Source organism: Erpetoichthys calabaricus, chromosome 17 (genome assembly GCF_900747795.2).
Source record: "Erpetoichthys calabaricus chromosome 17, fErpCal1.3, whole genome shotgun sequence".
In the NCBI taxonomy this organism is placed as follows: domain Eukaryota; kingdom Metazoa; phylum Chordata; class Cladistia; order Polypteriformes; family Polypteridae; genus Erpetoichthys; species Erpetoichthys calabaricus.
The window spans coordinates 41,869,683-41,886,847 of NC_041410.2; the positions used below are offsets into that span (position 1 = coordinate 41,869,683).

A 17,165-nucleotide genomic window follows, 5' to 3' on the forward strand; every position below is an offset into this window, starting at 1 on the left:
GCCACACATCATGGCCAAAATGCAAAATGGCCGGCCATTTAGGGAACTGGCAGAACATTGGGTTTTGGCCGTAACATACTGTATATACAGCTCTGCCGGCAACACATTAATGAAGTAACATGAAACTAGGGAGAAGTGAAAACATTTTAAACAGCTACGCCATTTAGTTAAACTAAACCATATTTTTGAGATTTTTGTGACTTAATCCTACTTTAAACAGTTTTTCACTTTTTTTTTTTTTTACTATTTATCATTAAACAGAATTAAAAAAAATAAAAACAGTAGAGCATGGATTACCCAAAGTAATGGAGGGAATAGTATAAATAAATAGGTAATCAAAAATAGATCAGAGAAATGGAAGTCACCAAAAAAGTGTAAAATTAAGTATTTGAAACTTATATTTTTAAATGTGATTTAATATTAGCAGCATGTTCAATCATTCATACAAGTTAATAATGCATTTATATCAAAAATGCATTTATATCATTTTATTATTATTAGCACACTTATATTAACTTCACCTGTTTGTTGTCTGGTACAAATCTTGTAATCGATATTTAACCCACTTCCTATTGTCCAAATGACTCGAAATTTCGCACACTTACTCACTTCCGATGACAATACATGAATCAATAATCAGTTTCAGTAATTGATCAATTAATCCATGTTAATTAAGAAATGAAATTTTCATATGAAGAATAGTTCAAGATTTCATCAATAGATGGCGCTAGTAACAGATAGAATTATCATTTTGCATCTTGTACGAAGATGTGTGCATATAAACGTCAAAGGAAGTGTTAAAATATTCATCACAAAGTTATACTAAAACAAACCCAAGACTAAAAAGTTGAAAATAATATATACAGTATATAAAAAAATACTTTTTAAAAACCACACTTATATTAAGTTAAAAAGTGTACTAAAAAGTAAAAAATAAGTCTCTCATACATCACTTGTAACATAAAAGCGTGGGCACTTTTCATCAGTCAACATTCAAAAAACACTTCTTAAAATCTTAGCAAAAGCGGCCACCTTTTATTTTTTTTGCAAGTGATGTGTGAGAGACTTATTTTTTACTTTTAAGTACACTTTTTAACTTAATATAAGCGTGGTTTTTAAAAAGTTTTTTTTATATATTTATTGTTTAAATGTGAACTTTACTTGATATGCATTAATTCCCCATTAGAAAGCTGAGGCCAATACTAAATACAGTCCATACATTTTTGCAGTGCAAAAGGTCGCAATACTCAATGGCAGGCCAAAGTTTGTACTTCATCACTTCCACTCTCTTTACCAACAAAATAGTCGTCCAATCATTCATTCATTTCCTGCACCCACATAAGCCAATTCAATGTTGCATTAATCCATGTATCTTTTAATCATACAGTATTCTGCAAACCACAAGTATTACTGGCCACGATCAACTACACCAGTCCAAATAAAAATCATCAATGAACCCAAGACAAGTCCTTCAGATGGGAGATAAAAAACAAAACTAAGTACCCTGATCAAAGGCCAAACTCTGCCCAAAACAGACCAGGGCGTGAAATTCTGAGCCAATCGCTTTCTTGGAGACGGAGGTTGTGGCTTGGAGGATTCCCAGTTCTTTTTCTAACACTGTAGGATGTAAATTTCTAGAGGGCCGCCTGAATTTCTTGCAAAGTGAAAAAATTGGCTTGATGGGTACTGTATGGGTACTGGATGGCATTTCCATATGCCAGTGTTGTGTGGCCAAGTGTATTGCTACCTTACCTTGTTACATTCAGTCCACAGTGGCTGTGTGTGTTGAGTTCCCATTACATGTGAGGTCATAGCTTAGAGGAGCAGACGGTGTTTAAAAGCTATTCTGCTTTACAGAATGGTTAGATGAGCTGGAAGCTGAAAAAGCAGCAAACCATTAACGTTTATTTATTGTTAGAAAGCTTGACATTACCCGGTAGCTACAACCACAGATGGCACATGGATTAATGAAATGCAAAGCCATGGTGACATCTGGAAGGAGGAACTTGTGAGTAGGTGTTGAGCTCTTTATACCCTGGTGGAATTTTATTTGCCAAAGACTGAAAAATCTCCTAATACGGTTAACAGCTGGGACCTTTGCTTGTCAGACCCATCTCCTCAGCTATGCACAGATGGCTTAGCGGATTTTGCTTTGAGATTTACCCTTGAAAGTATAACGAGCAATATGTAACAAAATACATTCAATTACGTTTCTTTTTTAAAGATCAGAATTTGGTATAGAGGGGTATTGAGCAAGTGAGAGGCCTTGGTTAGTCAGTCGTCCCGTTCATTTGTATGTTTGCACCCACTGGTTCACACTGAAGGTTCCAGTGCCCACTTATGGGGCTTTGACTTAGCAGAGAGCAAGCTTGCCAAAATATCAATAGTGAGATGAGTATATGTTCTGCTGGTTGGACTCTTCTCGGTGTGAATTTTTCCCTCAAATTGTAGAAAATATTGCTGCCTTCTCAAGAAGTTGATAGATGCACCAAAATGTTTAGAACAAGTGAGAATCGCATTCAAAGCCAATTAAAGACCCTTAAATCAGCAAGATTAGCAAATTGCAGTGAGGCTTATTATCGAGAAAGACAAAAAAAAAGATTTAAACAGTACTAGCTGAGTGGAAATGGAACATCCTGTGCTTCTTTTATGTCCTGCTTCTAAAAAAGCATCAGCATGCAGCATTTGCATCTTGACACAACTGTACGAAGCAGTTGGCGGTTTTATGCTTTAATGATGCAGCATTGATATGCTAAAAGTGAATGACGCTTTGCTTGTGACACTTCTGTCAATCTCATCATGCCTTATGCTACGTAGACCCTGATCATTACACCCTTCATTAAATCCTTGAGATTTTATTAACTGTAGCATTTGTCATATTTTTCTCTGCAAAGAATTACTAGTTATATAGAAGGAGAAAATGTGGCCATAGATTTGTGCCTGCAAAAGTGTTACTGACTCATGTGATCTACTTAAATTAGGTTTTAAGGGCCAAGCATTGCATTCAGGGCGTAGACCACCCTGACATTTCCTCTTCAGTAAAGTAGCACTGAACAGCTCTGGCTTATCTTTGTCAACTGGCTCACATTCAGATGGAAGCAAGCCCAGAGCGCACCCTGCGCCATCTTAGAATTGCTGACTGATATTAATTGAAATTCTGTGTTGTCTTTTTCCAGTTAAGTTGCCATTCGGTCTTTCAACCTGTATCAAACCATGCCATTTTCACTCGTTGTTTTTGTTTATTGTACCATCCCAGCTTGCAAATAATATTTAGCAAGAATGAAAGCAATTAGAAGTCATTTATTCAAGGCCATTTTAGGACAATCTTGATTTTTCAAAGCAGGCAATGTTTGTTTGTGTGGTCTCACAAGTATTTTCAGCAGCAAGCTGGTCGTAAAGGAGGCTTTGTCTTTTGATCTTAAGATTGTTATAATGAATTCAGTGTGGTTAGACCCCTCAGGCCTCCCGCTCTTTTTCTAGAGTCAACTAAAACTCATCTCAGTATCAACTGCCTAGCTGAGTAATTAAGATTATGAGCACACTAGAGTGGATGGGAAAGCTTTTCACTGAATTCTTTTTGTATCATTTACATTTTGTATTTCATATCACAAACAGTCTACTACATACATACCTTAGTCTGTAAGTGTGTAGCTGGTTAGTAAAACTCTCCAGCAAGAGTGACGTTTGGTGGTAGCAAGTGAGGTGACTGCCCCAGGCCCCAGCCTAAGGGGGCCCTGCTTGTCCTGTTCAAGCAGAGTTGTCAAGTTATATTCTCCAGTATATATATATATATATATATATATATATATATATATATATATATATATATATTTGAGATGTTTCTAAGAGGAACCCTTTTAAAATCTCTCTTCAAAGTCAAATTCCGTACATGTACGTCTTTGAAAATATTCCATCATCCACCTTCATCGCCCGAAAAGGGTGCGCCAGTATAATCCCTTCCTAAAATAGATATAGACCATTAATCACTGTTTTAAGTTGCAAATGACTGATGACTCCTTTGTGTCTGGAGAGCCTGCCATCATTTCTTAGTCGAGTCTTTGGTTCAGTTTGCTAGCGGGCCTAGTTGAAACAGTGTGGGAAGTGTTTGGTAGTGGAACGAGCAGCAATGTTGTATTACTGGTTTAGCCGGATCACTGTCGATGCCATGAGGGGAAGAGATTGTGGCACACTTTTCTAATAGATTATATCGTTATATTTTGATAAAGTTAGTGTAGAATCATGCAAAAATTTAGCTGAATACTGTAATAAGAAAATCCATTGTATGCTAACATTATTTTTATTAAATTCACGCGCAAGTTTATACAGTCCACAGATACTGGTAACAGCATTTGACGTAACCGGCCCTGCATGGGGTTGGTCAGCCCTAGGCCCCGCACCCCCCTAAGGCTGCCTCTTCTCTTCAGGATTGTTCTGGGGAGTTCAGAGCCAGCTTTTAATGATCGATTAGCTCACAGGCACTGAATCAATTGTCCTTTTCACCTTACTGATTAAGGAACTTCTCCAGCCATATCTTGCATTGGCAAGATGCATCACTCAGCGGGCACTAAGCGGGCCATTGACTGATTTATCATCAATGTAAATATTTAATCAGGAAACGAGGAATGGGACACTGCACACTAGCATCGAAACACCACTGTTGGCAGGGAGGTTTCATAAGTAGATAACTGCCATGTGATTCACCTTCTAAATAAAGCAGTCAAGTCAAAAAAGTTCAGGATTCAATCAAATTTAATTTCTCTAGGAATGCCTTCGCAATGATGCTGACAAGACACTTGTGTGACGCTTATTACATGGTTACCCATTCTCTGCTAAAGTGCAGGTTTAAGCAGCAATAATGATTTCAATAGGTGAGTAGTAGAATTGTTACATTTAATGCTAAAATGGGGTGGAAATCAACGCTCCTTTTTTCCACTACAGTATTTAGACTTTGTTCTTACATTTTTCCAACTATGGGTTAAAAGCCCCGCTAACCCAGTTCAGTAATCACTGGAATGAATTCGGACCCATCTGGTTATTTCATGTGTGTAGTTAAAGTAATTCGTATAGTGCTTATTTGTGGTAGAAGAAACCAAATCATTCCTTAAAATCCAAATGGGTGATATGCAGACAGAATATATAGATGTAATCCTCCCTAATGACATTGTTTACAAAGAGCATCTAAACAATTAAAAGTTACATTTCACAATATCGTTTAAACCAATGAACTGCAGAAGCAGTGTTGAAAATTCAGCAAAAGGGAAATAGTCACACCAACATGAGAAAAAAGGTGGCAGGCACTTAAATCCTTCTGGGGCCTTGGAATAAGTCATTACTTCACATGTAATGCAATGGCCCAGTTGAGGTCTTTGGCCCCCACTAGAGTTCAAGGGCTTGAAGGAGAGTTGAGTTCCATCATCAATGACGCTTACGCTTTGCTAGCTGTAAAACTTTAGTTCTAACATAACTCCTGTCACAGGGAGGACAAGTGGCCCAAAATCACAAAGCTGTCAGTTCAACTCCTTACTCTAAAGCATAGCCTGGTCCCGAGAAAGCAACCTACCCTGTGATGGGGCCGATTATCCACCCATTACAATTAAATCCTTGTTTAGGATTGTGGGGAGCCAGAGGTTGTTGTGATGTCGCCTCTGCAACTAAGCCGAGAACACTCAGCACAAATGTCTTTGAGATGTGGAAGAAAAGCTAAACTACTTGATGAAAAATGCAAGCAGACATACAAGGAACATGTAAATGCCATGTAGATAGCAAGCAGGCTGTCAATTCAACCCTAACCCTTGTGGAGCTGTGAGGTAGCAGCACACACCACAGCCCCACTTCTACTGCCATCTTAAAAATATATTCAAACAAATATTTCTGTCTGCATAAGTGATGTTACCACTTATTGAACAGTTGGTTACATGGAATTTAGAGTACAAAATAATACTAGATAACAGATGAAAATGGGCCTAATGAAGAACTTGTCTCAGCTACTACTCCTGTGTAATGCACAGAAATGCAGCGCATAACAAAGCATGTAAGCTTCAGCCTCTGGTTTGCACATTTACTGCCATCATGTGGCCTGCTTCTTTAGCTAGGAATGACACCACCCTAACAAGAAGAATCGTACAACAGCAACTTCAGGTCAAGCCAGCTGTGATGTGAGGTCAGGTACATCCTGTTCTTAATTTAAGACAAAGCTCAAGATAATGTAAAAAAAAAGACTTGCAGCAAATAATGCGGTCCTGATGATTTCCGAGATAACCTCCTATGACATTTAGACCTAACACACATGCATGCTTTGAACAAACTTCTAAACTTGTAACAGTTTATGTCTCTGCTGTTTATCATGAAATTGTCAAAGATACAGATAGTATTGTTGCATAGCAATGTCATGTTGTCAGGTACATATTTGTATGTCTGGTGTTCAGTGAGATATGAAGGACAGGCTGTGTGTTCGAGACTGTGGCTGTCAGCAGAAAAGCACAATGAGGCTACTGTTAAGTCGTACCACTTGGTAATACTTTTATAAACTCATATACATTTTTTCGTCTGGGCATGGCACTATACTCTAGGTCAGTGATTCAAATATCTGGCACTCTGGACACCATCACATTTATATTCATTAACTGTTGAGTTTGAAGTTAACAAGAAAGCAGCCTTGATATTAAAAACAATAAAATATTAAAGGATTGAATGAAATCATTGCATTCTAGCTTGTTAACTTGCTGGAGGCCTGGGCTCAGCTAGATGGCATTAAAAGGCCTCGTGCTGGTCATAGGAGGATATGGCGCAGATGGGGAACAGCTAATGCTAAATATGGACAATTGTTTCATTAAGTGATACAACCTGACTCAAGAAGAGGCCTAAATATATCCTATTACAATAGCAAGAGACATAGCAGGGAGGGGAGAACCTTGCTTTTTAAATAGCAGTGTAACACACCAAGCATATGAATGACAGGAAGTATAGTGAGGCAAGTAACCTAAGGGGTGAATGCAATCTGATCCGACCTCGTGATAGTGCTTTGTTTCAGAACACAGTATGAAGTGTTGAGGCTGCTAGAAAAAAATGATTTGAGCATGCAAGAATGCATTGGATCATTAATCTAATGAGCCGAAAACAGTTTCACAATGTTTATTAGCCAAGCCCATCTGGAAAGAAAATAACAGCATCAGACGAGAAGGATTTACTGCTGGGAGGCTCTGGCTTGGCAGGGGGTGGCCATAAATTCAACACAGCACAGGTTAGTCTCAGGTGACTCATCTTACAAGAACTACAAGAGCACCCTTGTGAAGTATGGGGGTCATGAGATGTTCTCTTAACAGAAAAAAGGCATTTGTTAAGAGAGCAACATGTGACAGAATCACCATGGAAGAAAACTTGTGTGGTCTTTACAAATTTACAGCAACTGAAAATAAATAAATAAATGAAAGCCTTGGAGCAGCTTGCCATTCCTACAGAGTGAAATGAAATTTGCAAGAAATGCTGGGAGGCAGGAATCATAAATGATGTTAAAATACAAAGAGATTGTGCTCCCCTGGAGGTGAGGGCAGGTCAAGATTCTGCAGGATTCAATGACTGGTGATAGCGCCCTGCCTCCTCTGACAAATGAGTTAAGTTATGTAATGTAACTGTATTGTCAGAGATAATAGCAGCAAAAGCAGCAGCAGTGAGTGTTCCATAGAAGGCAGAAGCACATACAGGAATGGTTAGAACTGGCTGGACTGGTATGCAAACCAGCTGCTTGCTTCAAGGGCCTGTTGGAGGACATCTTATAAAAACCAGACTCTCACCCCACAGTCACAGTAATTGAGCAAGCATCCGTCTTTAAAGTCGGCAAGCGAAAAATAATCCATGAGAAGATAAACTATTTCCCTGCTGATGATATTGAGCTGGCAGTGCCTCACTACAGTCTTCTAAAACTGATGCATGATCGGCTTACAGGCTTAATCCTTCTTGATTCTGAAGAACGTCTATCAATATATCACCAAGTATTCAAAATCCCCATCCCTGCCAAGAAACACAGGGCTGAAGGTTAACAAGGCAATGAGAACTCACAATTGATGAGTTGGACTGCAAATCATCTTCTAGTTTGATGGCAGGAGGTGGATCTCTCTTTCCAAGTTCGTTGAGTTTTTCAGACAGTTTTGCCCGCTGAGCCTCAAGCTTCAGACGAAGCCCATGGGTAACCATGACTTGCTGCCTTCCATCCTGCAGGGCACTTCTCTTGCTGAAAAGGTACACCCTAGAATAAGAGGAACACATTGACTAAAAATGTGTACAAAAGTGTCTTCTCCTATGGCTTGGAACCATCAAGGATTTGTTATCATATTGCAGCTACTCTTGGGTGGTTTACTTTTGCCCAGTGAATGTTTCTAACTCTTATTGTTGAGTGAACAAGAGATATTAGACTCAAGATGGAGGTTGGCCACTGAGCTTTAGCCCAGCATGTTCTAGCATGTCTGAATCAATTTTGATGACAAACAGCAAATTAAAAATTAAAAATTTCACAGTTGAGGAACTTTCACCTAAAAAACTGCAGTAAAACTTACATCCCCAAGACCTTGTGTGGTTGGCCAGGGCAGTGGTTTACTATTGTGGAAGAATAATGTTAGGGTAACATGGCATTCATCTTAAAGAAGTAGAATAAAGTGTTAATAAATGACAGAAACCTGTTCAGGCACATCAGGAAAGCAGATAAAGGTCAAGTGAACAATAAAATGTACACTGAAATATAAGAATTGGTTTAGTAAAATATTGAGATGGTCAAGTAAATAATGTACCAGAAGAAAGGTTGATGTAATATACAAAATGTACTGAAGGATGACTAAGAAATGACTAAGAAATCAGCAAATGTCCTATAAACGAGAATGGACAGTTGTTATATGCACAGAAATTTCAAGGGTGGTGGTGCAACTCAAAGGTATATGAAGAACCAGAATAAAATATAACAGACTTTTCTATCTATTATAAAAAAAAAAGTCCTGTGACGAGACATGATCTTCTGAAGAGAGACAGAGACACTTTCACTTCACGACGATCAAGTCACGTCATACTGACATCCATTGAGAAGGTGACCTAGGCAAGGAAAGTAATAATCAGCCCAGAACAAGGAATTGAAAACCTTGCAGGTCCAAACAGGGTCAGAAATTAAAGACAAAGAGTAAAAGACACAGTAGACCTTCATAAAGATGTTCAAAAACGTTGGCGCCATAAACATGCAGAGCAGATTACAGATTATGACAGCAGTGGAATTCGAAAGGCTCAAAAAAACCTTGCCGCGATATATGCAGAGCAAGTTCAAAAATATGACAGTACTAAAATTCGAAAGTGTCAAACAAAACAGAGTACAGATCGCATTCGCGCAAACGAAAATTATTACTAGGTGAAATAACGGAACAGCAAAAAGAAATCAAATATATGGACATAGGTGATATGTCAGAACTATGTAGATATTGTAAGGCTTTAAAGTTTAAGTCGGAGACTTGTAGATCGTCTAAAAAAATTTTTAATTTGTACCACACTATCATGACATATTCAGTTTGGCTCTCATTCAGTATTAGGTTAGAGTGAGGGCCTACCAGTCAGAAGAGCTCTGATCTGTATGTGTTTACTGAGTTGGCACATGTACATCTTTACAACCATTCTTGCCAATCATACATTTTACATACTTCTTTACGACCTCAGTGTTTTCAGGTGAAGGAGACAGCAGTTATTGAGGATCAAGATAGGCAAACAGGTGCATGGATTAGGAGTTGCCATAAACAAGATGGGTAGTAAAGGCAGTTATCTTCTTGAAGGATCAGAGGACCATCTGAGGGAATAATAAAATCAAAGAATGCAAGAATAAAGATCTGTATCCCAATAATCAATGAATGTGCCGCACCGAAACTCTCGATGAAGTGTTGAATTTATCAGGCAAAAGAGTCTTCAATTGTTGAGCAAATGGCATGTTCTTTATGTGTTTAAAACACAAAACAAAATCAATAAAATTGGCTCAACAAACCCACATGTACGCAAATTTAAAAGAAGGTCATTGCCTACAGTATGTCATATTGGAACTGAGGAGGAGGCATGCTTTCAATGATGGGTATCAGAAAATTTCCAGAGAACAAAGTTGCCAGGGCCATGAATGATGCAAAGGCATAGGAATATTGTAACTACTGTATATTCATTTGGGGCTTTTTATAATGCTATTTATGACAGTCACCATTTTGAATCATGTGAACTGTCACTTACGTATACATGCAAGTTGCAACACAGATCTAATAAGGCAACATGTTTAGGATGGCACATGAATCCACATTAATTTAGTTTCATTTGATAGTACAGTTTACCAGTGATTACATTTCAAATGCAACAACTCAGCTGTACAAGTGCATTTAAAAAAAGATTATAAACGCCTACAAAAAAGCTTCAAGTTGCCCTTGTTATCATCTCTAAAGTGCTGTCCTTGGCACGGATCCTTTTCTTTACCTATTAGAGAAGGAATAAAAACTAAGTGCCGTATCAAAGTTGGAAAAAAAATAAACAAACATTCCATAGCAACTACATTGGCACATCTCGCATTCACACAGAGTACTCATCTGGGCATGTTGGCTCTGTTTCATGGATATTGCTATGATTTTAATGAACAATACAATTGTGTGTGGTTTTGAATAGTTCAGGATTTGGTCAAAATGGAGTAAATATAAGGTATAATTGTACAGGAATGCACCATATTTAGTATGTTCAAGTTTACAGTTATGTGTGCTGAGGAAGATGAAATTCTTCCTTGCTTGTCTTCCACAGACAAGCTGTAGTGGTACAAGACCAACAACAGATATTAAATACCAGTAATGGCGCACTGCACAATAAAGAGCAGTGAATACACTTGACTTGATCATTCCTAGTTTTCATCCTCTTTCTCTGTATGTTTAGCATTCATTTGCTCAGAAGTTGATGTGCTTGTTGCTTCCTGAGCAGCTCTTCTTTTCTCCACCCTAGTGGCCCGCTTCTTCTCTTCTTTCGTCGGCATATTTTCACGTTAAAACTGATTAAGTCAGTGTTTGTGTTGCAATTACTTAGTACGTTTTCTTTCATTTTTCACTTAAGCTGGCACTTAAGTCTTCAATCTGCCTTAAGAATGATTTAAGATATGAAGAAGTAGAGGAAGTGACGGCGAAGGTGGTAGGGATGAGAACGGCACCCATACACATGTGCCGCTCGGACTTCGACTGACAGCAGCTAGAGTTGATAGTACAATAAGATAAAATAAAAATAAAAAGAGGAATCACTTTGAAGGTCAATCATCACGCCGAAAGCGGATACTAGACATCACGTAGTATATGTGTACCAAATTTCAGGTCAATAGTTCAAACGGTTTGCGAGCTACGTCCATCCATCCATCATCCAACCTGCTATATCCTAACTACAGGGTCACGGGGGTCTGCTGGAGCCAATCACAGCCAACACAGGGTGCAAGACAGGAAACAAACTGTGGGCAGGGTGCCAGCCCACCACAGGGCACACACACCAAGCACACACTAGGGCCAATTTAGAATCGCAAATCCACCTAACCTGTATGTCTTTCGACTGTGGGAGGAAACTGGAGCACCCGGAGGAAACCCACGCAGACACGGGGAGAACATGCAAACTCCACGCAGAGAGGACCCAGGAAGTGAACCCGGGTCTCCTTACTGCAAGGCAGCAGTGCTACCCACTGCGCCACCGTGCCGCCCTTTGCGAGCTACAGGTGATTTAAAATCCTGGACAGACAAACGGACAGCCACGGTAGCATATTATATATAAAGATTACTACAGCACCACTCGGCTCATAAATGAGATATGATGGGCTGCTGAGTAACCTTCAGTCCTGAGGATAAAGACTCTTTCTAAATCTGTTATATTGGTGAGTGCGGATGGTTCTATACGATTTGGCAGAAAAGCGAAGAAAAGTGACTTTGCTGGACGACTCATATCTTTCCGGTTAACCCTAACCCTGAGCAGAAGGGGTAGTAATATGCTGTGGCACCTACCTCACAATATGTAGCACATCACGGTCCTGAGCTGAGGAGGTGCTGTACCAGGATGACATGCAGCCATGAGCATTGACACCAGTGTGCTCCTGTAGAAAGTCGTGAGCACTCATGGGGGCATCCTGGCTTTCTCAGATGGCTACGTCAAAACAGTGTACATTGTATGCACATAGTTGTAGTGTTCCTTGTTGCTCAATGGTCAGAATGATTAATTTGAAATCGAGTGCTCGCTCTTAAAAATATAGAATCACTTTTGGGCACTACACACTCTTTATGCAGAGACAATTCCATGCAAATATTCAAAAAACACAATTATAAAAAAGTAAAGCTTAAGCATTAAATTAAATAAGTTACCACATTAATAATAAATAATTACCATATCAATATATATTACAGATGCCAGGAAGTCTAAACTGACCTGGTGTGAGTATAGATAACAAACTGGTGCCCAATCCAGGACTGGTTTCTCTCTGTCATCTGATAAATCCAGAAAACACTTGACCTCTTTGTAAATAACATTCAGTGTGTTCAGAAAAATGGTTGGAAGACAAGAATCGAAATTGTTACACATTTTTGCAAAACTCCACAAAACTGTAGCAACTACTATGATAGGGAGAAGTAAGGGCTACTACTAGGTTGTGACAATATTGACCTTCATATTGGAGACTAGGAAGCCCAGTCGAATTTTTGGGTTTTCCACAAAGACTTCTGCATTCTGGATCTTGATTTCATAAAAGGAGCTCTGAAATAATAGCACCTTGAGGTTTCTGGAGGGTCCAGCCAGGCAGGTTTTCCTGGAGGAGCAGAACTAAAGCATGGAGGGGCAGGAATGGTGAGAGGCAAAGGAGCAGAGCATGTGAAGGACGTGAGGAGAGAGTAATACCAAGGGATGCTCCAGGACGTGAGCAGAATGAGAAAGTGGCAGGCTGGGAGTGATCAATGGTCAGAGAGAGTGAGATATGAGAGTGCAGAGAAAACCACAGACACTAGGTGGACAAAACACAGGGATCATCAAGTTTCCTGCTTTGGTAGAGTGTCATGTCCCTAACAAACGGAATGAGATGGACAATGGCAGGGGCTGCAGTGGAGCTATAGAAAATCCTCTTGGGCTTACCTGGAAAATCTAGGGCTCTTCATTCTGATGCCTATAATGGTCAGCACGTCACTGTTATTATGTTATAGATATAAATCTGTGTAAACGCTCTGAGCCAAAACTCGGTGAAGAGTGCTATACAGGAATGAATTGAATTGAACAACACACAAATGAACACGATGCAGCATGTAGTGAGGACCACTGAGAGCAACATAGGAGTTTCCCTCTCCTCAATCCAGGACATCTTTCAGACACGCTGTCTGTGTAGAGCCTACGCCATTCTGGAAGACATCTCTCACCCATCACACATACTGTTTGACCTCCTGCCATCAGGTAGAGGATACTGCAGCATTAGAACCAGCACAGCCAGATCCTATGACAGCTTCTTTCCCCAAGCTGTCAGATTTTTGAACTCCTATAAGTCACCCAGTGCCATATTCCTATAACATTCGCTCAATTATGTACTGTCATGTTACACTCGGCACTTTACTATGGATATTAAGCATCGTCCGAGCTGTATAGTCCTGCATCTTTTGTTTTATTACATTGTACTGTTGCTCTGGTTTTGGTGATGTTATGGTGTGTATGTTAAATGTACGGTATGTTGTTTTGCCACTGGGGACTCTAAGGAATGAAATTTTGTTCAGTTATACACTGTGTATGTGAATGAATGACAATAGAGTTGAGAATTGAGTTGAGTTGATGACCTGAGAGCAAGCTGAAATCAGATAGGACAAACTATACAGGATCTGGTTAATATTTTACATTTCCTCAAGGTTCTCTATAAACACTTTAAGACCCAGTGGCTGTTGACGTTTGCACAATGGATGTTGTAAAAAAGTAAGGCAGCAGTAAGATGTCCTAGTTAGTGCAGAACTGATGGACCAGGTAGAGAAGATGACACATGGTGTATTTTTCATGGCCCACAAAACAATTAGATTTAGAATTCACTTTCTTCCTCCTTGCACAGCAAATTTTTATGCAGACAGAACAAACAACATTTCTTTTTATGTTACATGCTCTCAGTATTATGAACTTTGACAACAACATCCACATTGGCACTGTCCAGTGCCTTCATAAATTTGTAACTCAGCCTTTTGTGAGGTGAGCAAACAAATCGTGTTTACCAATAACAATAAAGTCATGAGCATCACTAGGCCAATTCCTGTCAAAGAACAATATATCTCTACTTCTATTCTGTCAAAGAATGAAAAGGACGTTGAAGGACTGCAGGTTTAATTCAATGGAGGAGGCCAAGGGTGCTGAAACAGTGGGAGACAGTTTTGAGAAGTAGTGCGGTCACTCACATAGCTATCATTGCCAAAGTGATTCACCTGGTAAGTACAATACATCCATCCATCCATTTTCCAACCCGCTGAATCCGAACACAGGGTCACGAGGGTTTGCTGGAGCCAATCCCAGCCAACACAGGGCACAAGGCAGGAACCAATCCCAGGCAGGGTGCCAACCCACCGCAGGACACACACAAACACACCCACACACCCACACACTAGGGCCAATTTAGAATCGCCAATCCACCTAACCGGCATGTCTTTGGACTGTGGGAGGAAACCGAAGCGCCCGGAGGAAACCCACACAGACACGGGGAGAACATGCAAACTCCACGCAGGGAGGACCCGGGAAGCGAACCCGGGTCTCCTAACTGCGAGGCAGCAGTGCTACCACTGTGCCACAGTGCCACCCTAAGTACAATACAATACAATACAATACAATTTATTTTTATTTTTGCCCAAAATCACACAAGAGGTGCCACAATGGGCTTTAACAGGCCCTGCCTTTTGACAGCCCCCCAGCCTTGACTCTCTAAGAAGACAAGGAAAAACTCCCAAAAACAACTCTAGTAGGGAAAAAATGGAAGAAACCTTAGGAAAGGCAGTTCAAAGAGAGACCCCCTCCCAGGTAGGTTGGGCGTGCAGTGGGTGTCAAAAAGATACAATAGAATACACAATAAGTGATGTTGTTTAAACAGTGGGCTATACACTACCAGTCAAAGGTTTTAGAACTCCTCAATTTTTTCCAGTTCTTCAAATTGAATAAGTTAAAATGCAATGAAGGACGGCATGGTGGCGCAGTGGTAGTGCCGCTGCCTCGCAGTAAGGAGACCTGGATTTGCTTCCTGGGTCCTCCTTGCGTGGAGTTTGCATGTTCTCCCCATGTCTGCGTGGGTTTCCTCGGGTGCTCTGGTTTCCTCCCAAAGACATGCAGGTTAGGTGCATTAGCAATCTTAAATTGTCACTAGTGTGTGCTTGATGTGTGTGTGTGCTTGGTGTGTGTGTGTGTGTGTCCTGCAGTGGGCTGGTGCCCTTCCCGGGATTTGTTCCTACCTTGCGCCCTGTGTTGGCTGGGATTGGCTCCAGCAGACCCTCGTGACCCTGCGTTAAGATATAGCGGGTTAGAAAAAATGAAAAATGAAATGCAATGAATGACCTAAAACGATGAAAATGTAGGCAATAAACTGCCAGAGGTTCTAATTTAAAGTTTAAGTTAGCAAAAATTAAAAAAGGGAAATTCAGAATATTACAAATGGGTCTTATTCAGGGAACAACTAACAGCTTACAGTCTACAGATGATCTGCAGCAGTTCAGGCAAATGAAGCCTTGCAAACTGAAGCAAACAGTTTACACAGGTGTCCCAACTTCTGTTGATTACTTTAAAGCCCTCAGTCTGTCTTAAAGCAGAGTTGGAGCAGACCGTGTTACGATACCTTCTATACTTTAGAAAGCTGTAAATTCCAGTGATAATGGAAAGAAAACAGAAATTAACAAATTAAATGAGACATTATTACCCTTAGAAATTTAGGCCTTTCATTTAGAGAAATTGCAAAACAATGAAAGTGTTAGTGAACAGAGTGATGTTCTTCACAATCCAAAGGCAATTCTATACTAGAAGAAACTCTTGATAGGAGGAGATCAGACAGATCCTAAGTCACAACCCACTCAGAAGACAAGTTTCTGAGGGTCAGCACCTCACACCACAACAGCTTCAAGCACAGCTTAACAGTAGTTGATAAAAGCAAGTCTGTTTCTGCTGTGAAGAGGGGACTTTATGCTGCTGGTTTGACAGAACAAGTGGCAGTAAGAAAGCCATTCCTTAAAGGACAAAATAGGACCTTGGAATGCCAGCTGTGGACTACTTTAGACTGGAAGAAAGTCTCATGACTGGATGAATCAAAGTCTGAAATCTTCGGTTCATTACAGAAGGTGTTTGGACACCGTTGAGTTGATGAAAGGTTGGATGTCTCAGTGTGTGACACCAACTATCAAACATGGAAAAGGACATGCGATGGTCTGCGGTTCTTTTGCTGGAGGAAGAGTTGGTGACTTGCACAGAGTGACTGGCACTCTGAATCAAAAAGGTTACCACAGTTTGGTTGTTACAGTGCATTCGGAAAGTATTCACAGCGCATCACTTTTTCCACATTTTGTTATGTTACAGCCTTATTCCAAAATGGATTAAAGTCATTTTTTTCTTCAGAATTCTACACACAACACCCCATAATGACAATGTGAAAAAAGTTTACTTGAGGTTTTTGCAAATTTATTAAAAATAAAAAACTGAGAAATCCCATGTACATAAGTATTCACAGCCTTTGCTCAAAACTTTGTCAATACACGTTTGGCAGCAATTACAGCCTCAAGTCTTGTTGAATATGATGCCACAAGCTTGGCACACCTATCCTTGGACAGTTTCGCCCATTCCTCTTTGCAGCACCTCTCAAGCTCCATCAGGTTGGATGAGAAGCGTCGGTGCACAGCCATTTTAAGATCTCTCCAGAGATGTTCAATCGGATTCAAGTCTGGGCTCTGGCTGGGCCACTCAAGGACATTCACAGAGTTGTCCTGAAGCCACTCCTTTGATATCTTGGCTGTGTGCTTAGGGTCGTTGTCCTGCTGAAAGATGAACCGTCGCCCCAGTCTGAGGTCAAGAGCGCTCTGGAGCAGGTTTTCATCCAGGATGTCTCTGTACATTGCTGCAGTCATCTTTCCCTTTATCCTGACTAGTCTCCCAGTCCCTGCCGCTGAAAAACATCCCCACAG

The 17,165-nt window shown here is 40.2% G+C and overlaps 1 protein-coding gene across 1 annotated transcript in view; it reads right to left on the reverse strand.

Annotated features, from left to right (window-relative positions):
• fes (FES proto-oncogene, tyrosine kinase) overlaps positions 1-17,165 on the reverse strand; it is a 135,018-nt gene that overhangs the window by 62,217 nt on the left and 55,636 nt on the right. Inside the window, exon 9 of the mRNA XM_028791400.2 lies at positions 8,056-8,242. Within this exon, the coding sequence (XP_028647233.1) occupies positions 8,056-8,242 (187 nt within the window). The remainder of the gene's footprint in view (positions 1-8,055; positions 8,243-17,165) is intronic.